We start from the raw sequence: 25,112 nt of genomic DNA on the forward strand, positions 1-25,112 counted from the left end.
GTTGGCAACCATCCCAGGCCAAATCTAGAAAACTTTAAATGTTTGCAGGCCTTTTGTTTAAGTTCTCAATGTTAGATATTCTTTTTGTGAAGTTAAGAAATTTGACACCTGCTGTTACACATCAGCATTGTAAAAGTTATCCCATAATTTGAAGGGTTTCTTTTTCCTTAACCGCTTGAGGATGGCAGTGGGGTGGAGAAAATAAAGTTATTGATATGTGATTGTATGCTTTACCCTGGAATTTTGTTAAGTGTAAGACATCAGCTTGAACTAATCTACAATTTGATAGGCAAAATCAATGTAGCGTGGTAGACCAGTGCTCTGATTGTGAACTTTCTGTCCTGGAGGTTGTGCCAGAATGTTAATCACTTACATACAATGTTTAGTTCAGCTGACTTTTTTTTTTTTTCTTAAAGCACAACTTCTGTGAAAGAAACAGTATGTTTATATATTCAAATGCAAACTCCTTATTTCCTCCAGGATAAGTTGGCAAACCATCACTTGGAAGAGCACTGGCCTAGACCATGCTGACCTCTGGTGTCCTCTGTCCTCTAGTCTCAAATCTCATTGTAGCTCTTCAATCCAGTAATTCCACATAACCACTTGGCAAGCAAACCAAGTCTTCCAGATAACATCCGTAGAAGGGATCAGTTGCATAATAATTTATGTATAGGGAGGAGGGGGTGGTAGAGAAGAACTTTCTGAATTTGGCCCTTTGTGATTGGGTTCCTAAAGCTTGATTGTAGGCTTCTGGAAGCTAGTGGGATTGAGAATTAACTCTCCACTGCTTTTTGAGGTGTGGGGGTACAGGGCTGCTTTGCCACCCTCATTATTTTGAGATGTAAACGTGAGCATATAAATATATGACAGAGTCTGTGATCTTTTTCCAACTACCTTGAGAATTATTAGGGGAATTTCCAGAATTTGGTGTTAATTTAGTGGAAATAATAGGCCTTTGGAAACCAGAGTCTTTTGTCCTTTGATAAATCACTATTTTTGTGAGCTATAGACAGCTCTTAAGTTCTCTCAGCTTGTTTCCTAGTTGTTAAAATTAAAGCTGGGCCAAGGGTAAGGCAGTGAATAAGACTTTGTTTCCTCAGGCTTGAAAATTGTATCACAATACAGTGAACCCGGAAGGATAGGCTATGATAGTATAGTACATTATTTCATTTTACTTTTTTCAAGTGGTTTAATATTTTTAAATTTTTTTTATTTTTCTAAATTGACAATTGTACATACTTATGGGATATATGGTGATGTTTCGATACATTCAGTATATTTAATGTTCAAATCAGTAATTTGTGTGTCTGTCGTCTTCAACATTTGTGTTGGGAACACTCAAAATCCTCTTTTCTAGCTATTTGACAAAATATAATCAATGTTGTTTCAGTAAGCTCCTTTGAAAAACTAATTAAGGAATTCAACCAAGGTTCTTGAGATTCTACCAGATTTCCTGGGGCCAATCAGAAACTTAACTAATCTTTGTGAGATTCTTTTCATGGAAACTGGGCCTTTCTGATACTTTCTAATTTCATTATGATGTTACATTGCCTGTAAAAATACCTGGAAGAGACTGTATCTGAGAATGTTTGAAAGACCATTTTTAGTTATGGGAATATGAGTGATACTGCTAATCCTGTATATTACATGAGAACAATATTTTAGTTATGTGTACTTGATCCATCTTGTCGATTTTGAAGGTGAAACAAATTTATAGCTTTTAATTAGCTTTCTGTTTATGTTTACATATTTTGGTTCCTTTTGTCACTGAGTAACAGTTAATACAGGCAAGATTGTTCTCTTTTATACCATATGTAATTACTATTGTGCCTTAGAATTTAGAACTGACGATCTCACACCATCATCTAGTCTAGAGTGCATTCCTCACCCCCATGTTACTGGATTTCAACAGTTAAAATTGTGGGGGATTTTGTCATGCTTTCTAAAATCAAGGTGATGTTAATTTCAGTTTTCTTTGTCTAACAATCTAATTTTTATGCTACTTAATTTTGGTATTTTATGAAGTTCTGTTCTTTGAAGCCTTTCATAAACTAAGGTCTTATAAATACTTATGCAGATAATTGCATTCTAGTTCAGAGTACCTTTATCTCATAAATGTTTTCCTGTATGTGTGCTTTGATGTTCTTGATACTTCATGTGATTACATAGTATTAACATTTTCTAATTGTAAAAAATATATTTTTAAGCCTTATGATTCTGCAGATGACTGGTCTGAGCATATTAGCTCTTCTGGGAAAAAGTACTACTACAATTGTCGAACAGAAGTTTCACAATGGGAAAAACCAAAAGAGTGGCTTGAAAGGTAATTAGCTTTTAATCTAATTAAACGTTATTTCTCTAGCTTGGTTCTACGGGTTAACGTCTTACAGCATTAAACATTCTAATTTAGCTTTTTTGTGGTGCTACCCATCTATACTTTTTAGTTGCAGTGGTTGGTTGCCCCATCATGTTTTCCATAATTTGTCTTTACTTTTAAAAACAAAAACCTGGCCGGGTGCAGTGGCTCGTGCCAGTAATCCCAGCACTTTGGGAGGCCAAGACTGGAGGATTGATTGAGCCCAGGAGTTTGAGGCAAGCCCTGGCAACATAGTGAGACCCTGTCTCTACAAAAAGTTAGCTGTGAGTGGTAGCATGCACTTGTAGTTCCAGCTACTGAGGAGGCTGAGGTGGGAGAATGGCTTCAGCCTAGGAAGCCACAGCTGCAGTGAGCCATGGTGGTGCCACTGCACTCCAACCTGAGCAATAGAGCAAGATACTATCTCCAAAAAAAAAGAAAAATTTTAGGACAGCTAGGCAGCTGTCCACAAAGGCCTTTTGAATAGTCAGTATAGTTAATAAAATACTTACCTACATTTATGCATCTTTAATTTTGATGGAAATATTAATAGCTTAATAAGACCATAATGTTTCTTTCACATGTAGAATTAAAATTGATGAGATTTGGTTATGGCGTTAGTGGTATAATTAATTGGTATAGTTTTGCCATTAGTGAGAAACATTAGTGTTTCTGTTTGCCACGTTCCATCTCCCACACCAGTTAAATTATGACCATGTTCACTGCTTTTGTTTTTTATATAACGTTTGTTAGGCATTTGGCCAGAGCTGTTTATTATGGAAACTCATGCCCTCAATGTAATTTTTATGTGTTTATCTTATTTTTTTTATTTTTAGAGAACAGAGACAAAAAGAAGCAAACAAGATGGCAGTCAACAGCTTCCCAAAAGATAGAGATTACAGAAGAGAGGTGATGCAAGCAACAGCCACTAGTGGGTTTGCCAGTGGAAGTAAGTATTAATTTTTTTCTTTGAAATGTATGTTTGATTTATTCGTATTATTTATTTTTCAAATCTGTGTCCATCGCCATCTACATATGTAAATTAAAATAAATAGAAACATGAAGAGATTCTTTTATGTTGGATTTATTATCCCCTACCCGCCACCATTTTGGTCCCTGAAAAGGGAAAAGATACATGGTAGAGTAGCATACGTATGTGTTTCCTGCTGCGCATTATGGCTATAATGGAGCTGAATTGCAAACAGTAGAATTTTGTTTTAGATTGGTTTCCCCTGATCCTCCCAAACAGGAGCTTCCTCTCCCACCCTACCTGCCTGCCCTTAAGTTGTGTCCTATTAAACTGGACACAGATCTTATCAGGTTTTAGTCTAATAATTGAATCGTAGCCACACACAAGTGACATCAGAGTAGCTACTGTTTTTTGTTTGTTTGTTTATGTTACCAGTGAGTAACTTGTTTATCCTTGTATTTAGAAACAAATTTCACCATGATCATAGATCTGTGTAACATCTCTAGTTTGAATTTGCACACAATTTAAAAATGTCTAATAGAAAACTTAAGCGTTTTTGTTCTAAGGTGGTCTTCATCTATAAATCAAACTGTGGGCATACTTCATTGTTCTTCTGAGGCCAGATTTTGTGCTAGTGGGACAATTTTGTATCCCATACATTTGTTTTGTAATTCATTCTCCAAATTTGAAGCTTTATTAAAGGTACTCTATTTCCACTGGCTTCCCTTACCTTGAATAAAATTTACTCCCGGTGCTGTGGCTCATGCCTGCTGCAATCCCAGCCCTTTGGGAGGCCGAGGCAGGAGGATGGCTTGAGGCCAAGAGTTTGAGACTGGCCTGTGCAACATGGCAAGACCCAGTGTCCACAGAATTAAAAATTAACCACTCAGCTGTAGTCCCAGCCACTTGGGAGGCTGAGGCAAGAAGATGACTTGAGCCTTGGAGTTTGGGTCTTCAGAGAGCTATGATCTTGCCACTGCACTCTAGCCTGGCAACAGAGTCAGACTATGTCTCAAAAAAAAAAAAAAAAATTTAAAAATATTTAACTTATAAAAATATAAGTCACATAGACTTCTCGGATTCGTTTTGCAATTTTGGGAGGAATTTCAAGGTGATGTTTTCTGGGAATTCTTAAACTTCAGCGTTTCAGTTCTGCTCCTGTAACTCAAACCAAAAAGTTGGGGGTGTGTTTGGTCTCAGAGGGATTACTGAGTTTTTGATGGGAGACAATATTTAAGATGAAACAGTAACATCTGCAGGATTAAGTGTGAAATATTAAATTTTTAAATCAGTGAAATTGTATGTAATTTTTTAAATGATATAAAGTACTAAAGTTGGCATATTGAAGAACATTGAATTTTGAGGTGGAAGAATTAGATTCTAGTTCCATTTCTTTTTATATCTTAATTAACTGACTTTTGTCAATTAAAAATGAGAGAGAGGTTTTCCTTTAGACATAAACAAGTTACACCCAGCTTGTGAGTTTTTTGAACATATTGCAGGGTAGGGGATGCATAGAAAATGAGTGACAGATGGCTGAGTGCGGTGGCTCATGCCTGTAATCCCAGCACTTTGGGAGGCCGAGGCAGGCGCATCACGAAGTCAAGAGATCGAGCCCATCCTGGCCAACATGGTGAAACCCCGTCTCTACTAAAATACAAAAATTAGCTGGGTGTGGTGGCGCGCCCTGTAATCCCAGCCACTCAGGAGGCTGAGTCGGGAGAATCGATTGAACCCAGGAGGCGGAGGTTGCTGTGAGCTGAGATTTCACCACTGTACTCTAGCTTGGGCAACAGAGCAAGACTCTGAGTCTACAAAAAAAAAAAGTATTAGATAAGTATAAAAATAGTAACTTGTTTTTCTTCATGATTTCAAAAGTATGCCATGTTTGTAAATAATTAGGTAAAACGTTTAAATTCCATGACCCTGAAACATTTTGGAATATATACTTTTTTCTGTATGCTTATAAATGTGTATACAAATTACATATGTATGTATTTCAAAAATGGGATTCTATATTACTGTTTTTTACCTGTTATTCAGTAATGTATCAGAAATATGTTTTTATGTCTGTTTATAATTCTGCATTTGTTATATTGATTGCATAGGTAAACTTTCATCAATAAATAATCCCCTATCAATGAATACTTGGGAAGTTTTCAGCCTTTCCCTACTATAAACAAGATTATGATTCATAATCTTATGAAACAAGATTATGATTCCCACTTGTCTGATTACTGCCTTCACTTAAATTCCTAGATAGGTAAATGATGAGTCATTGTGTCTGTGCTTGTGTTGAAATGTAGTCATGTATCACACTTTTTTGAGTTTAGGTAGTGTTTGAGAAAGAACCTTAGCTGTGTTGCTTTTTTTGAAGATTGGTCAACTTAGTAATAAAGTCAATAAGCCATTCAAGTGTTTAACTTAGTCTATCAGAAACATGTTGGCAGAGTGTTCCCTTGTGTTGAGTATATTGGTATTTGTGTAGAGTGTGGCTTAAAGCTTGTTCTTGACTACCAATAAAAAAACCTTTAGGGGATGGCAGAGGGGGAAGGATTGGGAAGATTTTTACATGTAAAGAGATAAAATAGGTTTTAATGAGGTTTTTGTTATTGTTTTTGTTTTTTTGCAATATATTAAGTGTTTGTAAAGCACTAAAATATTTTAACAAAGGCTGGGCATGGTGGCTTATGCCTGTAATCCCAGCATTTTGGGAGGCCGAGTCGGGTAGATCATCTGAGGTCGAGTTTGAGACCAGCCTGGCTGATGTGGCGAAACCCCGTCTGTACTAAAAATACAAAAATTAGCTGAGTATGGTGGTGCACACCTGTAGTCCCAGCCACTTGGGAGGCTAAGGCAGGCAGAGATTTCGGTGAGGCGAGATTCGTGCTGTTGCACTACAGCCTAGGTGACAGAGTGAGACTGTCTCAAAAAAAAAAAACAAAAAACATAAAATATTTTATCAAATGTTAATATTCTCCACAACCTGATGCTAAAAATTATATGGATAAAATTTTTGATTTGCTATTAACTGCTACTAATTTTTATTTTTGCGAATCTGTGCTTTATATGTTGATGGCTCTATGTTTAGAGACACCTTTCTCAACAGAAGCACTAATGACGTTTTGGGTGAAGTAATTGTTTGTTATGGAAGGCTTTCCTGTTTTATAGGTTATTGAACACCAAAACTGGCCTCTCCTCACTAGATGCCAGTAGCATACCTCCCCTCTCTCCAGTCAGGACAAGCAAAGCACTGCGCTCTGGGAGGGTGGCAAATAGGCACTGCTTTAACTGTGTTTATTTAGAGTTGTAAGTATAGAAAACTGTTACAGCTATAGCTTCCCCCGTTCCTGTAATGCTGCTGCCCTTTTTGCTTTTTAACTTAAAAATGTTAGAAGTATCATCCTTAATTTCCATTGGAGTACCTATGCTTGATACATTTTGACTAGCCCTATAGAACTGAAAGGAAGTTTTCTTGGTTGAGGAAATAAAAATTGTATACAGGGTTGGGCATGATATTACCCTATTATGTCTGTCCCTAAAGGTTTCTGTCTTAGTAGTATCCTCATTGCACGTAGAAACTGTAGAATAAAATTTTTAAAATTTTATATTCATGCAAGTTGATAGCTTACTGATATATTACTGTCATACAACGGATGTTTGTATTCTGTTCATTTTTGTAGATTTTTATATTGTATCCTTTATAACACTAAATTTTATATATCAAGTCATTGTCAGAAGACCTTGTGCTTTGATGTGATTGTTTTTTTGGGTGGTATTCCGGTACTTTTTGTTGTGGTGTACCATGTAGCGGTTGTGTACTGACAACTTTGAAACTGACTTCTAGTTTGAATGTTCCTCCTTCGTTGTTTTGTCTTGGTCTTTATAATTGGAGGAGCTGTGAATTGGAAAAAACAATGCAATAATCAACAGAGAGGGTATACTTTAGTGAAATTATTGTACATCACATGCTTGGATTTTAGGTCATTTCTCTCCTTGGAGGTTATTTCTCTCCTTGGAGGTTATTTTAGTTCTTTAGTTATTGTTGGGAATATTGTAATTTAGATTGAACACTTCGAATGAACTTTAACATGATCGTTGAAATTTTCCTTCTTTTGTACTGTTTTGAGGAATCATGGTGTTAGAATTTAAATTGTTGATAGATTTTAAACTGTTTTCAGTATTTCTGAGCTTAAAGTATTTTTGTGGCTATTTAAATTGTTGATAGATTTTAAACTGTTTTCAGTATTTCTGAGCTTAAAGTATTTTTGTGGCTTTAAATTGAAAGAGGATTTGTTTTTAATACACCTAGCGATAAGTAGATTGTTCTGACTGTGCTGCGGGTGTTGGACTTCTATTTTCAAATAGCATTATGCATCATGATTTTATTACTAACTCTCTGGTTATTTGTAACATTACTAAAAATACTACAGATTGGTTTACTTACTGTATTCACAGTTCATCATAACTTCAGTCATCTTAAAATGATTTCATTTAAGCCTTCGTATAAACTGCTTTAGAGGCAACTAATTAGCTAATGTAGTATTTAGAAAGACCAGGCTAATAAAGCCTAATATTCCTTTGCAGTCGAACCACTGTGAATAATTCAGTTATTAAAATCTGTGACCCATAGTGTAAAACAATGAAGCATTTATTTTTTCTGCTTTTAAAACAATTTAAAAATTTGTATGACACGGTATTATAACTCCATATGTTGATTTTTTTTTTTTTTGTATGTTTTGTTTGAACTACAGTGTAATTCTAAGGAATCCTTAAAAAATGTGTAGCCCCCTTTGAAGTATGAGTATAGATGAATATTTATAGTTGAGCAAAAACTCCTCTTCTTCCAGTATTGCATATTTACATGCCAGTGGTAAACTGCAGACACTAACTGGGCTTGCAGTTTTATAAAAGAATATGTAAGTACAAGTATGTTGCTGAATTAGCTGATGTTAAAGGTAGGATTCTAATGTAATCTTTTTTCTTCCCCCTTCTGTCATTCCAACATCTGTTTTTTCGAACTGTGAACTAAAGTGGAAGACAAGCATTCCAGTGATGCCAGTAGTTTGCTCCCACAGAATATTTTGTCTCAAACAAGCAGACACAATGACAGAGACTACAGACTGCCAAGAGCAGAGACTCACAGTAGTTCTACGCCAGTACAGCACCCCATCAAACCAGTGGTTCATCCAACTGCTACCCCAAGCACTGTTCCTTCTAGTCCATTTACGCTACAGTCTGATCACCAGCCAAAGAAATCATTTGATGCTAATGGAGCATCTACTTTATCAAAACTGCCTACACCCACATCTTCTGTCCCTGCACAGAAAACAGAAAGAAAAGGTATGCCATTATTACTAGATGCTGCACGTTGAACTATAGTTTCTAAGTTTCTTATATATTACATTATTTCCTTTGGCTTTTATAAGTCTCCGAATTATAAATTTTTAAAAAAGTCTTTTAGAATGTTTCTGTGTAGAGTTAGGTGTAGAGTTAGCAATATTTAGCTTTTTTCTTTAATTTATAATTATCCAGCCTCAGAACTGTTTCTTGCCTCTGGATTCAGGTGCTTAATGTGTAACAATAATGGTTTAAGTAATTTGTTAAAGTCAAATAACTGTCTCTTCAATTTTCTGTTTTTGTGATCATTGTCTTGACAGTTTATAAATCGTCTCAGTTTTCTCTTAATATGAATAGAGATATTTTAAAACTAATTCTGTATAACATTTCATTATTGGTTTCAATTTGCGATTAGAAAATTAAGTTGTGGGCCATAAGATAAGGAGTGTTAATGTCTGAATTGGACCTTAAGTCTGAAGAGTGGAAGTTAAACATTGCAACCCAAATTGTGTTTATCCAACTCAGTGTCAATAATCATAGCATGTTAAAAAAGTTACGGAAAAATTTTAAGAACAGCTACTTGGAAGGTGTGACACAACATAAGCAGTGTGATGAAATTTGCATAGACCATTCACAGTCCGAAACTTGTACTTCATAGTATGTTTTAAGAGTCTAAGGAAATTAAAACGCAGTAAATAAATTGTCACAGGTAAATCCATTAGCAGACCATTAGTAAGTGTTGATGCACTTTTAAATGTCCTGTGGGTTTAGGAGAGGCTTGATACGTTAATTCACATTGATTTAATTTGTTGACAAAGGGCTCAAATAGTTGAATTTCTTTTGTTTCTGATTTCCCCTCTCCTTGAACTACAGTGTGATTTTAAAGAATCCTAAAAAAGAACTTGTAGCCCCCTTAAAATCTAGATTAATATAGATTAATATTTATAGTTGAGCAGAAACTAAACTATCAATACATGTTGTTTGAGATTTTCGTATATTACATGTTATATGTTTGTAATACATGCGTATGTACTATGCATGTTATTTGAATTTTCCTTGTTATTCAGCCATATACTTTATATATCATACAGTACATAATGTGTCAGATTAGTGCTTGTTCCAGATGTCAAATTCGGTCAAGATGGTTTGTACCAACATTTATAAATAATGTGTCAGATTTACCCTGTGACAGAATTAAATTTGCAAAGAGAAATACTGAGAGATGAAATCTGAATTAATGCTATAGTTATTATGTTTTCCATAGGACATTTTGGTTTTTTAAGTTCCTATAATTTTGACAATTTGCTCACAGAAAACTTTTATTTTAAAAATCCTTGTCAGTTAGAATTCTGATGGCCCTTTGAAAGTATTTATCCCATGTCACCTTTGTACATTTAACACTTTTTAACTCCTTTTTGAAATTCCTCCTCTGGCTTCTGTGATACTACCCTCCTTCAGTTGCCTATTTCTGTTCCTTCCTGCTTCTTACATATCAGCATCTCAGCCTTTTTTTCTCTGTTTGGTTCTTTTTCTTGTTCACCATATTCCTTGGTAGTCATTTTGTTACTGTTATGACTACCAAATCTTTAGTTCTAGTTCAGACTTATATGTCTACGTGTAAACTCTCAGTATTTGTTACATATCCTCATATACAATGTGTCCCTAATTTCTCCCTTTCCCACAATTTATTCCTAGATTTGCAGTAATTGACAACACTGTTCTCCCTAACTTTGCCTTATTCTTAAACATTCTCACCCACCCACCCATTGACAAATCTTGGGCTCTCTCTCTTAGCACTCATTGAAATTCAGATTCTCTCTTTTAATTGTAAAAATCTTTCGTGGAGATTTCACTTACTGAAATTCAGATCATCTCTGTTTGTTTATTAATTTGTAAAAATCACTGTGTTGCTTAGACTGGTCTCAAACTTTTGGCCTCAAGCAGTCCTCTGGCCTAGGCCTCCCAACATGCTGGGATTACAGGTGCAAGCCACAGTGCCTGGCCAGGTTCTCTTGAAATATTCTTCTGATTATCTTCTTACCCAGTCTATCCACTTAACAATGGCATCATTATACAATTTAAATTGAATTGTGTCAGCTCCTTGCTTAGAAACTTCTAGTGGTTTTTTAAACATCCAAATGATAAAGTCCATACTTAGTAAGATTATAGCAAGCACTTGACAGGATGGTTGCAGTCTGTTTTGCTAGCTTGATCTCCACCCATTTCACTCTTAATTCTCTAATTCATCTGTTGCAAACTTGGACATTTCTTAGGACTTGCCATTATCTTTCCTGTCCTGAGCTTTTGCTAAATAGAACATGTTCTTTCTTTGATTGCTGTCCTGTTGAATCCAGTACTCTATTGTTACAAAACTTAAACATTGTAATTTCAGTTTTTTCAATTAGATTATATCCCCTTTAGGGCTCAACGTTATGTTTTACTGTATTTCATACTTTATTCATCTTCTAACCCTTCCCTATGCAGTTTGATGCTAATTGTCTTATGTTCATTTTAGTTTATTCCTTAAAACAACACTGTAAGGGAAGGTGGTAATATCTCTGTCTTAGAAATGAAGAGCCTAAACATTACCCCAGTTCAAACATGTAGTGTTAGAGGCAGCTTCTCCACAACCCTGTTCTTTCCTCAAAACCAAATATAATGAAAGACTAACATACAGCACATCTATGTCAGTTCGGACACTCGTAATGTAAAATTTCTGACAGAGTAGATTCAAGTTTAAATTTCACGAAGTGTGTTTGCTAATCATAAGCATTATGTACCTAATTTATATGTAGTATTCTTAAACTTGTAGGAAGAAACTTGATTACCTACCATGGAATTATCTGTTTATATAGGGGAAATTGTGCAGCCTTTCCAAGTACTTCTCCTTGTATGTTAATTGAAGACTGTTACATCCTTAGATAAGTTTTATAGCAACTTTAATCTTTACAGATTGTTTTCCATTTAGTCTGTTTAGATTGTTCATTTAGATTGTTCTCTGTGTTTCTGAAGTGTCTATTTGACATTTTTTTTTTTTTCCTCAACGGGGACATCCATGTTATTTAAATTAAGCTTTCTATTGACTCTTCTCATCAACTTAGTGATTTTACTTGTTTAGGTTTTTCTTAACAATTAAATAATTTATGTTAAACACTGATGGTTCAAATCAGGTTGGCCTGTTGGTCTTAATAGTATAGCTGAGCTGTGTCTAAAGTTGTCAGTGGTGGATGCTGTGTACAAGAGCAGAGTCTTTGTCTTTCTTAACCACTGCTCTATTCCTAGTGCTTGACAGATAATAGGCAGTGTGTAAATGTTTGTTGTAGATGCCTATACAACAGTGTGTAAATGTTGGATGGATGCCTATACAACGTGTGTAATGGATGTTGTATAGGCATCCATGTTGTATGTGTAAATATTTGTCGTAGATGGATGCTATAAGAACAGGTGTTGAGAGTTGGGAGCACTTGCACTGGTCATGGTTTAAAAAAGTATTTGAAGAAAAAGAAGTTTGTGTATGTGTTGTGCATCCGATTAAAGCATACCAGCAATGGATTTAGATCTGTTTGATGCCAATGTGTCATTTGAGAGAAAGAACCTAAGGTGAACTCAAGGTTTGTGCCTGTGTGAGTGGTCAGAAGGGTAGAGAAAGCTGCAGAGCTCTTTACTTTTGCAGAGAACAGTCTTGATGTTAGGTAGAGTGAAACAAGGGAGTGAGGTGACCCCATTTAGGTCTATATTTGTTTGTTAGGGAACATTTGAACATCTATATATGATCACTTTATTGGACAACCATAAAAAGAGAAACTCTGATACACCAAAAAAAAATGTAACACTGAGTTTTATCAGTTGGCTCCCCAGTGGCCATTTTAAACCTGCTCTAACTCTGCCATCCCTTCCAGATTTGTGAAATGACAAAAGAGGACATGGGTCCTTATTGTTTGCTATGACCAAGTTGTCAGGAGAGTTTAATAACCTTATTCAATAAGTTCCTTATTTAGTGATTTAGAATTACGATTTATTAGCAGAGATAAATGTGAAAACAAAACAAAGTAGCCATAGGATTAGACCTATTTAGTAACCTCAAGCTAGCTCTCAGTATGAACATATGTAAATAATCACATACTCACATGCTGGTGCCATATGTAATGGGCAGGACAGACTAGTCATGTTAATATGAGGTGTGAGTCAGTCACTTGAAATAAAATTCCCTTCTGTTTTTATGCTATCTGTAGACTAAATGACAATTGAATGAAGTCAGAAACTTCAGTATGTGTTAAAGCTAGGCTCTTATAGCTGATGTAGATGGTCATTAACTGGCAGTGGTAGCACTCAGTTGATTTGCTTTAAAATAATTTTTAGGGTTACTGCTCATGAAAAGTTACAAAGATTGGCCATAGTTATTCAAATATTTATTGAATAATCGAATACATTGGTGTAGGAATTTAGTCTTAGTCATTAAGTTTAACTAGGTTTAGTCAACTTAATGAAGAAATAACTGATCAAAAGAGTATTAGGAAATATTGTTTGTAATTTGAGGGTAAGGAAAATATGCATCAAGACCCAAATGGATTTGTCTTTTTAAAAATTAATAAATTTGACCACAAATAACACATTTAAAACTTCTTTATGGAAAGTTAATAACAATAAACTAAGGTTGAAAGATAAGTATCAGACAGGAGAAAATACTTGAAACATAGGTAACAAGATATGTTGAAGATACATAAAAAGATACAAAGCATTATGAAAAAGACAATCCAATGGAACAATAGACAAAGACTATGAACAGAAAATAAGAAAAGGGCAATTGCACCAAATACAAAATTCACTGAGAATGGATCAAAGACCTAAAGTTAAGAACTAAAACACTAAGACACTTGGAAGAAAACAAAATCTAAATGGTATTGGAGTTGGCCATGATTTCTTGAAATATAATACCAAAGCACAGGCAACAAAAGAAAAAAACAGGCACATTGGACTTCATCAGTATTAAAAAACTTGCACATCAAAGGGAGTGAAAATGCAATTCATAGAATGAAATAAAATATTTGTAAATCATACATGTTGATAAGGTATGAATGAATATACGTAGAAGTCCAGCTCAACCACATAAAACAACATAGTTCATAAATGGGCAAAGGACTCGAATAAACATTTCTGCAAACAAGACATTCTGGTGGCCAGTAAGCACATGAAGAGATGCTCAACCTCATTAGTCATTAGGGAAATGCAATTCAAAAACCATAATGAAATAACACTTAATACCCGTTAGGAAGACTATTATAATTAGAAAATGGAAATAGGTGTTTCGGAAGATGTGGAAAAATTGAAACCCTTGTACTCTTGGTGAGAATGTAAAATGATGCAGCTACTCTGGAATATAGTTTGTAAGTTCTTCAAAAAGTTAAACATAGGATTATGTGTAGGATCCGGCGATTCCATTTCTAGATACATACCCAAAAGAAAGGCAGAGACTCAAACGTGCTTACATGTGGTTGTTCCTAGTAATTCACAGCAGACAAACATTAGAAATAATCAAGTGTTCATCAGCAGAGTGAAATTCTGATACATGCTACATACAACATGGATGAACCTTAAGAATATTACATGAAATAAGCCAGGAGGAGGAGGACACATTTTATGATTCCACATATACAAGGGTACCTAGAATGGGCAAATTCATACAGACAGAAACTGGAATAGTAGTTACCAGGGACTGTTCGGTGGTGTCCGGGATGGGAGTGGGTGTTAAGTTTCTGTTTGGGAAGACGAAAATGTTCCGGAGACGTATAGTCATGAGATAGCTGCACAGAAATGTGGATGTACTTAATGACATTGCCTTATACTTGTAAAATGGTTAAAATAGTAAGTTTGATGCTGTGTATACTTTACCAGGATAAAAACAATGCAAGAGAAAGATTGCTAGTGCATGTTGAAAATTAAGATTATTGTGAGGATATTTTTCACTCTTGAGACTAGTGACAACAATGGAATGTTTCTGGGAAGCACAGTATGTGTAAGTGGGTCTTGCTAGTATGGGATGTCACTTTAGCAATGTCTGTTGGAAATTGCTATGTATTAACATGAAGATTTTCTCAGTTGAATAAAACAAGTTAAAAAAGGATACTGTCTTCATTATAAAACATCAGTGTATTTATGTACATTTATAAATGCATTGAGATCTAGAAGGATACATGAGTAAAAATACTCATGAATTTAAAAATTAAAGTCACAGATTTAGGTGTTGTCACCTACCTACTTTATGTTTTTTTCCTACTACACTTACATACATCTTCATAATTTGCTCTGTGTCTCCCATGTAACACCACTATTACAAAATAAAGCAGGCTGCCTTTGTAGCAGTAATTTGAGTTTCACGTGTTCCCTTGTCCTGCTCAGTATTAGAGCAACTGTCAAAACACAACAGGAAAGTAATGATTAGAAGTGCACTTATTACCAGTATCATTTTAGATCTTCCGTGTATTGAAAAGGATTTGAGATACCAGAAAAATTCAGCTCAGAAATAAAGTTTGGCTTTATGCTCTTTACAGTAGTTTGCAAGCGTACCTATAAGAAGAGTTGAAGTGATAATTTAAACCCTAGAAAGAGGTTATAGCAACAGATTTTTGTGTGTCTAGTCTTTGGTAAGCTGCCACCCCCCACCCCCCACCCCAGCCGAATTTGGAAATATGAGTGAATTATTTATAATTACAAAGCATTAAGAAGTGTTGTCTCTTAAAGCAAATACCTACAACTTAAAATTGAAGGGTGACATTTATAGCACATACCAAATAATTGGTCAGAGATACACAAGGCACAGAAATATCAAATGGGAGAGTGAAGGAAGGTTTAAAATAGCTTAGGAAGAGATCACAAAATATCCTTTGAAAGATCTTAGGCACACACAAGACAACACTAGAGCTAAAACCAGGTATTCCATTACCAAAGAGTGATTATGAAAGACCATTTAAAGTAGGAGTGTCCAATCTTTTGGCTTCCCTGGGCTGCATTAGAAGAAGAAGAATTGTCTTGGTCCACACATAAAATACGCTAATGAAAGCTGATGAGCTTTTTTAAAAATTGCATGTTTTAAGAAAGTTTACAAATTTGTGTTGAGCCACATTCAAAGCTGTCCTAGGCCTCACGGACGAGCTTGATCTGTAGTCTAGGTTTCCTGAATGCTTGGAAGAGTTTGCATTGAAGCAATGAGAGTCAGGCTGATACTCTTCAAGAGCAGAAGAACGCATTGAACTGAGTTGTGAATGAGAAACACTGCATTCTCTCATGTAAATTCATTTGTGTTTAGCTGTTTTCAAAGATGTGGATTTTGTATTTATGTTCAGTTTGTTGCAAACATGTAAAACATGTTATTAAGCATGTTAGCCTCATATCCTAACAAATTAAGCCTAAAAGGTTTCAGACAAATGAAAGTGTTAATGAAAATTAGGTATTTGTATACTAAAAATACACTAATTTTTAAAAAATTATTCCAAAGTTTTGTTGCCTTTGTGTTTACAAAAGGTGGTTTGAGTTATTTTTATAAGATTATTTAAAATAACTTAAATTTGTCTTTAGTGTTACTTAGCTTTATGAATATAGCATAAAATGAGCTGTTCATCATTTTCTTTGACTGTTACATCGATGGAATCGTAAGGCCTACCTTCCCAGCATTATCAAGTTTTTGTTTGTTTGTTTAGCATTATCAGTTTTGAGGCCAATAAAGATGATTGGCCTAGAAGTTAAATGCAAATGCACGTGTACATGCTCCTGTTACCTGTATTGAAGAATGCTGTCATTAACTGGCATCCAGGCAACAAGTTTATGTTGATGCCATTTTGGTGCCAAGTCCTGTTTTCTACAAGGGCTACAGAGAAGAGTACAACAGGCCGGGCACAGTGGCTCATGCCTGTAATCCCAGCACTTTGGGAGGCCGAGATGAGCAGAGATAGTTGAGGCGAGGAGTTCAAGACCAGCCTGGCCAACATGACACAATCCCATCTCTACTAAAAATACAAAAAATGTGCTGGGTGTGGTGACATGCATCTGTAATCCCAGCTGAGGCAGGAGAATCACTTGAACCTGGGAGGCAGAGATTGCAGTGAGCCAAGATCGCGGCACTGCATTCCAGCCTGGGTGACAGAGAATGACTATATCTCAGAAAAATAAAAAAGTACAACACAGTTCCTCTCCTGAGGAAACTCATGTTCCTAGTACAAAGGAGGGATAATAAATGTTACGTAATAGAGGATACTGAGTAATATGCTAGATTTTGGAGTAAGGGCACTCCGAACCAAAGGGAAGGGGCACCCAACCAACACTTTAAATATAAAACTTCTACCTTTTATAATATTTCAGTGATAAAACTATAAAAACTACCTCTCAGAATAGCATTTTATGTTTGTATTATGAAACTCAGTCCGCTATTAGTATTATTTATGTAGATTGAGGCATGTGACATAAGAAATATGTAAATAACTTGCAACATGCTATGGAAGGACGTTTGTATGTGTGTCTTTGGTTGAGTGAGTGGAGCAATAAAGTGTAAATACAGCATGCTGAAGACCTGCATGCATGGATAAAAGATTTTGCTTCTGTCCTTGATTGTATCCTTATTCAACTCAGTTCCCCACGTTGCACTATATTTTTTCTTTTTTGCTTTGTTTTTCTTTTGTTTTTAAAGTTAAAAGGAACCTTGGAGGTTCTCCAGTCTATTTTTGCATAAACAGCAAGTAGTGCCAGAATCACACATAGAACTTTTACAAGTTGTTAGATATGCCCAGGCTTCCGTTCAGTAGATGTGGCTTGGAGCCCAGGTATCTGTTTCGTTTAGTTTTTTAACTTTAAAAGTGATTCCGATGAGCAGTCTGTTGAGGACTAACACCTTTATTAGAAGGTTTAATAAAACCAAACCTTTTCATAGAGAAGTTCTGGCCTTCAGAGATGTCACTTGCCCAAGAGTCCCATAAATACTAAGTAAGATCAACTGATTTCCACACTACTCACCTATAATTCCCCAAAACTGCAAAAGAAGTTTATTGTTGGGGTAAATAAACTTATTAAATAGAAATTAAGGATGTTTTTGCTATTTTTTGTTGATGATGATGTGTATTTGTTTTTGATTTTGGAGTATTTTCCCTTTTGCTTGTCTTGATGAGCAACACTGAAGGAGTTTTAAGCCCTTCTGTTAATTTTTCATGTCTCGTAGATTTGGTAGCATCAAATAAAGTTGTAAACACCTTGCACTTTCTTCTCCAACTTGTTTCTGTTAAAAGCAGAAGAAAATTTACAGAAATAACAAAGAATGAAGATAATTTCAGGGGGATATTAATACTAGTTTAATTCATGCAATAAGTAGAAATAGTGTATTTCATTATTAATATTAATCAGGATGCCCCCAAATTGTGTGTGAAAGAACCTTTAAGAGGGATGCGATCTGGAGAATACTGCTAATAGGCTCTAATTGATTGCCGCATAAAATACAATAGCTGACAGCAGTGGGTTTTTTTGGTTTTTTTTTTGTTTTTTTTTTGTTTTTTGTTTTTTTGTTTTTTTCTTACTTAAAGACCGGGTCTCACTCCCATTGCCCAGACTAGATAGCAGAGGCTCGATCACGGCTTACTGCAGCCACGACTTCGTGGCTCAGGTGATTCTCCCACCACCACAGGCGCAGGCCACCACACCTGGCTAATTTTTTGTATTTTTAGTAGAGACAGAGTTTTCCCATGTTGCCCAGGCTGGTCTTTGAAATCCTGGGCTCAAGCAATCACCTGCCTCAGCCTCACAAAATGCTGGGATTAGAGGCATGAGCCACCACATCCATCTGACAGCAGAATTTTCACAAGGAAAACTTTTATCGTTTTATTCGAGTTTCTTTATGCTTGTCTATGAATCCAGAACTGCAAAGCTGAAAATAATAGGCAGTCTGCTGGATTCAAGCACCCTCTTTTAAAAGTGTATACCCTTACACAAATAAAAATATCTTAGTCCTTCTGAGTTCATCATGGTTAATCAACACATTTTTGAACTGTACTTAAATCAGCTATAAGATCCACACTTTATAGAGCTATTATCCCTAGTTCTTTTGAGCATTCTAGTAGTGTAAAAAGACTCATAGGCAAGTCTGTTTTCAGTAAGCTTGCTATTACTGTATATATGATCTTGAAAATCTTAAATAGATTGTTTCTAGTTTTGTGCTAAAATAAAGCAAACAATGCTGTTCTGATAGTCTTTGAATATTTCTCCTGATTCACATATATCTGAGTTTCTCTGAGGATGTGTACCTAAAGGGGAATTACTGGGTCATGTAGTGTTTGTCTCTTCAACTTTTCTAAATAATGCCAAATTACTTTCCAGTGTGGTTGTATCAATTTATTATCCACCAGAAATGTTAAGTAAATGTTCTCATTACTCTTTGCCAACATTTGGTATTGTCTAACTTTTAAATTTTTGCATTATGGTGAGTGTAAAGGGTTATGTTGCTTTATTTTACATTTTCCTGATAATGAAGTTGAGCATCTTTTCTTGAATTTCCTGGGCATTCAAGTTCCTTCTTTGAAATAATGTCTTCTCTACATTTTTCTATTGGACAGTTTGTCTTTTTTGACTTATGGATAAGTTCTTTAAATATTCTGATTACCACTTTGAATATAATTGTTTTGCTTTTTGTAACTTGACACGTCTTCTGCTTGGGGTTATAGATACCTTTCTGTGTTTTCCTCTAATAGTTTTAAAGACTTAAATACCTACACAAAAGTTCAGTCTACCTTTAACTGGCTTTGTTTTAAATGTAAGTTTTAAAAAATTTGGCAGGACTTGTCCTGCTGGCAGTGTTCTTTTTCTTCAGGATATGGAATCTTCAGGATTTATGTTACTAGCTTGTCAAATACTATTAACAGTGCTCTTGGGGCTTTGATTACAGGTACATTAAATCTATATAAATAATTGAAACAACAGCCTTCAAATAATTTTCCATGCATATTTTATACATCCTTTATTTCTAAATACTGTAAGGTGGGTTTTTTTTTACTATGAAAGTGTCCCTTTAAATTTTAATAATCTTTAATTGAAACAAATAGCTCATTGCCTTATATATTGAATTACAGAAGGGAAGTATGTAGTTACAAAACTCAGTTATTAAGTATAAAAGTCTTTTCTCATCATGTCTTTAGCCCATTCTGGTTGTAACCACCTTGGTACCTATCCTGATTTGTGTTAAGACCAATGTCATATTTAGGTAGGTTGTTATTGTGGCCATAAACATTTTTCACCTTATTTTATGAGATATAAATTAAATTCTGTAGAATTATATTGTCCCTTTATCCTAATGGAAGCTTACTTGAATATGTGGTTAATAAATAATTGTCTTTGAGATAGCGTTGCTAGTGGACAGATTGGTACTTTTCAAATCAGATATGGGTATGATTTACCAGGTTTTATGGCTTCAGGTTTATCTGACTTTTGTTGTTCAGCTTTCTTACCTACGAAGTAGGGTGAGAAATGTTTAAATCATTATTCTAGTCACTTGAACGTTTACTGAGCATCCTCTGCGCCAATGTAAGGGTTAAATGAGATTACTTGTGTTAGGCGCCTGGCACATGAGAGATGTTCTTTTGATGATCTAATTTTCTCTATTCAAGTAAATTTTCAGGCTTCTTATTGTCTTTTTATTTAGAATCTACATCAGGAGACAAATCCGTATCACATTCTTGCACAACTCCTTCCACATCTTCTGCCTCTGGACTGAACCCCACATCTGCACCTCCAACATCTGCTTCAGCGGTCCCTGTTTCTCCTGTTCCACAGTCACCGATACCTCCCTTACTTCAGGACCCAAATCTTCTTAGACAATTGCTTCCTGCTTTGCAAGCCACGCTGCAGCTTAATAATTCTAATGTGGACATATCTAAAATAAATGAAGGTAAATCTTCGTAAGTTTTTAAAAATTTATTTGCATTGTGCAAAGTTATGTAAGTAGTAAAATCCTCAGTTTAGGAATGGTCTTTGTTTTCTTTTGAAATTTATAGTTGAGTATTGTGTTTTTTTGGTTTGAGTTTGGAAATTTATATCCATTGTAGTTTAAGACCATTGGTAGTATAATTGAGTTAGTGGTGCTTGGATCTTGTGTATATTTTTCAATACTTGTTATGCGTCTGGTAGTTACTGGAGATAAGCCATTCAATGTGCGTAATGTTTATGGTGAAATTTTACATCAAAACAGTAGAGCATTTGTTGAAATTGGTATAAAAACTTCTGGTATGTTTCTAAAAAATCTGTATAAATAATTACTCAGAATATTTAAAATATGCTAATTACTAGAAAAGTAGGAATTCGGGTAGCTACTTAAAACACTTTTAAAAAATTCTGAGAAGGGAGGAGATGGGTACTAGATAAAATACTGCCATTTTTTTCTGGTGAATTGCATTATTTAATTCCAGCCTTGCTTTTCAGTAATGCTATTTATGTTTCAGAATATTTAGGCAGCCACTTTGAAAAAGTCTGAATAAAAATAGATGCGGTTTAATTGCAAACTATTCAGAGTCACACGTTAATTCCTAAGAGCATTGCAAAATTTTCTGTTGAGAATGATCAATTTTTAGGCCAAGGCTGGATCACCTGAGGTCAGGAGTTTGAGACCAGCCTGACCAAGATGGTGAAATGCTGTCTCTACTAAAAATACAGAAGTTAACCAGGCGTGATGGCACATGCCTGTAAATCCCAGCTACTCAGGAGGCTGAGGTACGAGAATCGCTTGAACCCAGGAGACGCAGGTTGCAGTGAGCTGAGATGATGCTTCTGCACTCTAACCTAGCTGACAGAGCAAGACTCCTTCTCAAAATAAATAAAAATAAAATGATCAATTTTTTTGTGTACATTTTCACATAATATACTTAAAAGTAGTGTTAAGTGGTTAAGTTCTTATCCTAAAAATAAAGCTGTCAGGCTAGTTGGTCATTAGTCTGTTCTTACTGTCCTTAATTTCTTTGTATTTTTATTTTATTCTCTAACCACACAGTTCTCTTGTATGGTAGGTAAATGTTTCATTTAGGCAAAGTGGGGCTTTTAGATAGTTTGAGGAGGCCAGATGCCATGGCTCATGCCTGTTATCCCAGCACTTGCCGAGACTGGTGGACCACTTAAGCCCAGGTGTTTGAGACCAGCCTGGGCAACATGGTGAAACCCCATCTCTACTAAAAATACAAAAACATAGCCAGGCGTGGTGGTGAACGCCTGTAGTTGCAGCTACTTGGGAGGCTGAGGTGGGAGAATAACTTAAGCCTGGAAGGTGAAGGCTGTGGTGAGCTGTGATTGCACAACCCTGTCTCCAGAATAAATGCTTAAAGAAATAATAGTTAATGTCAATAATAAAATATCTTACACATCAAAAATACATGGTATTTCTAAATACGTGGGGTTTTTTTTGTTTTTTTGTTTTTTTGCTTTTTTGTTTTTTGAGATGGAGTTTTTGCTCTTGTTGCCCAGGCTGGAGTGCAATGGCACAATCTTCGCTCACTGCAACCTCTGCCTCCTTGCAACCTCCGCCTCCTAGGTTCAAGCTATTCTCCTGCCCTAGCCTCCCTAGTAGCTGGGATTACAGGCACCTGCCACGATACCCAGCTAATTTTTTGCATTTTTAATAGAGACAGCGTTTCACTATGTTGGGCAGGCTGCTCTCGAACTCCTCACCTTAGGTGATCCACCTGCCTCAGCCTCCCAAAGTGCTGGGTGTGAGCTAACCATGTCCAGCCAATACTCCCTTTTTTTAAATCCATTTTTAGATTATTAGGGTGGATCTTGATGTAGGATTTGAATGGCCAGCTTGTCTAAAAAGGCAGTCATATGAAATAGCAATCGTTTATCCAGTTAATTTCATATAACATACTGAACACTCACATACAAATAGGTTTCTGACGTAATCGGAAGTTCCTATGAACACTCATTAAATTTTGTAGAGAGACTTTGTTCAGGTGATCATCTTAATTTATTAGTGTAAAAGAAACTCTGTTGGTTTACCTTTATTGTAAACCCATTTTCTTTGTTCTCTGCCTCAGATTGTTTCAAATCTTGGGACCCATTGTATTACTCCCAGTAGGCTTTTATTTTGAGAGTTGTAGGTTGAAATATTCCAGTTTCTTGTGGGTTCTCTTATTTGTCAAGTTGTTACTAATGCCACATAAGCCTCTTGTTTTTATATGAATGTATGAAATAATGTGTTTTTAGTTCTTACAGCAGCTGTGACACAAGCCTCTCTGCAGTCTATAATTCATAAGTTTCTTACTGCTGGACCATCTGCTTTCAACATAACGTCTCTGATTTCTCAAGCTGCTCAGCTCTCTACACAAGGTATTCTTACTCATCTTAGATATCTCTACAGTGGTATCTTGATTTTGTTTTGGAATTAATAGCCCTTTTTGTATGTAGTTTTTTTCTTCTGGTTTTTTTTTTTTTTTTTTTTTTTTTTTTTTTGGTTTTTTAAGAGATTAGCTACAATAATTTTTTTTTTGGTAACACTGGCATATACAGTAGTATTTTTATTTCCTTTCTTTTTAGATGAAGCAAGTTTTGACATTTGTCTTAAGGTATTGCCATCAAATCTGTAATTATTTAATACAGCATTTAATTCAGACTTTGTTAAGAGTTTTTTTATGCCAAAGCTGAAAGTAAACTATGATATGCCATATGTCGTTGTGAACATTGCATGTATTTGAAGAGTTGAAGTTTGGTTCAGATTGACGTTAGATGTTTTTTGACTGGATAATATGGAAATGCTCATTTTCTGCCTTGAATTAGATATCCCTCTTCATGAAGGTATCCAAATGGAGAGAGATACACGTAGGAGCAAATGGGAAGTGAAAGGGTCACTTTGTCAGAAAGCTGATAAACAGCAGGAATGCCTTGTCTGGAATGGAAGTATAATGGTGCAAAGACTCTTGCAACCCTCTGGCTAGCCTCATGAGCAGGAGACTGCGTGGGATACCTGGGCCTAAATGTAGAATAAGAAAGAAGAAATAAGGATGGTGAGGAGGCCTTCCATGTGAGAATAGGTTCAGGCCTAGCTTCCTGTTCCAGCCACATAAAGGAGAGTGGGCCACACTGGGTGTGCTTACCTCTGAACACACAGCTCACTTAGTCAGTGTGGCCCAGTGAGAAGGTCAGATTCTGATTTATTCCGATAAGTGTTCTCTGGGTAATACGGGGGTGGGGGGTTTAGAGTGATACAAAGATTGTTACCACATATATTACAAAGGACTTAGTTTTTTTGTTTTGTTTTGTTTTTCTTTAAAATTAATTGCTTCCCTCTTTTACAGCCCAGCCATCTAATCAGTCTCCGATGTCTTTAACGTCTGATGCGTCATCCCCAAGATCATATGTTTCTCCAAGAATAAGCACACCTCAAACTAACACAGTCCCTATCAAACCCTTGATCAGTACTCCTCCTGTTTCATCACAGCCAAAGGTATGTCACCTTTGAGGGATATTTGGGAAAGAAACTACTTTTGGAAAATCAATAACATTTTAGAATCTGTTACAGAAAAAGCTCTATGAGAATGAGGTGTAGTGGTGGAATGGATGACAGGTATGATAGTAGATGCAGCCTACAATTTCTCAGTTCACTGAGGGATAGAGGGGGGCTTTGAATCTGTGCTGCTTTAATACACCATCTGAGTCTGTTCCCTAATGGTTTTGGGATTTGTCACATGGAGAGTGAGATAAAGAGGGTATACTGTGAGTCTTAATATTTGTAGAATTTTCAGACTCCAAAAGACATGAGTGAACATATTTTCCAGCAACTTTGCCATATTTGTATTTCAAAAATGAGGCAGTTTTTGTGCTAAGAACTTAATGTATGTTCAACTTTCACATCATGAGCATCACTTGCTTCATTTAATAGATAAGAAAATCAGACTCTCAGTTAAGTCTAGTTTTTGTGGTAGAGTCAGAATTTGAAATCTAGGTGTTTGTGAATACAGGGACTCATTTTACTAAGCTTATATTGCCTGTATTTGTCCCAGCAGAATCTCACATGGTTGGCTCCATAGGTGCAGTTAGAAAATTGCTGGGCTAAATGGTAAATATAGGGGGAATTTCTTTTGAGTAGTTTTGAAACAGTGGGCTGTTTCAAACTTTTTAATGCTAAATAATTATTTGTAAGATCTTAAGCAGCAGCCCAAAAATAAAAATGCATTGAAAGACAACTTGAAAGAGGTGGTTGGTCAGCTTTTAAGTCTTCCTGTTTGTTCATCCCTTCCCTACCTTGGCCATTAATCAATGCATGTTTTAGGGTCAATTTAGATTGATTTTTAAAATTCTAAGTTACAGTTGTTAGTTTGTCATGCAGTTCCTTATCATTCACCAGTATTTTAAGGAGGAAAGAATTAAAATGTGAGTTTCAGCAAAAGATACGTTATTTTTGGAGCTTAGAACTTGTCTTCAAGGTGCTATTTTAAGAGT

At 35.6% G+C, this 25,112-nt stretch overlaps 1 protein-coding gene across 10 annotated transcripts in view; it reads left to right on the plus strand.

The window, feature by feature from the left end:
- The window catches only part of WAC (WW domain containing adaptor with coiled-coil), a 91,258-nt gene that overhangs the window by 56,288 nt on the left and 9,858 nt on the right, over positions 1-25,112 (plus strand). For 8 of the 10 annotated variants that reach the window (XM_008002659.3, XM_073018830.1, XM_008002653.3 and 5 more), the window contains 6 exons: positions 2,208-2,323; positions 3,193-3,305; positions 8,361-8,669; positions 20,335-20,580; positions 22,881-23,003; positions 23,969-24,117. In XM_008002659.3, coding sequence (XP_008000850.1) covers positions 2,208-2,323; positions 3,193-3,305; positions 8,361-8,669; positions 20,335-20,580; positions 22,881-23,003; positions 23,969-24,117 — 1,056 coding nt within the window. The remainder of the gene's footprint in view (positions 1-2,207; positions 2,324-3,192; positions 3,306-8,360; positions 8,670-20,334; positions 20,581-22,880; positions 23,004-23,968; positions 24,118-25,112) is intronic. The other 2 variants (XM_008002662.3, XM_073018831.1) reach the window with 1 other exon arrangement.

This window comes from Chlorocebus sabaeus, chromosome 9 (assembly GCF_047675955.1).
Source record: "Chlorocebus sabaeus isolate Y175 chromosome 9, mChlSab1.0.hap1, whole genome shotgun sequence".
Lineage (NCBI taxonomy): Eukaryota > Metazoa > Chordata > Mammalia > Primates > Cercopithecidae > Chlorocebus > Chlorocebus sabaeus.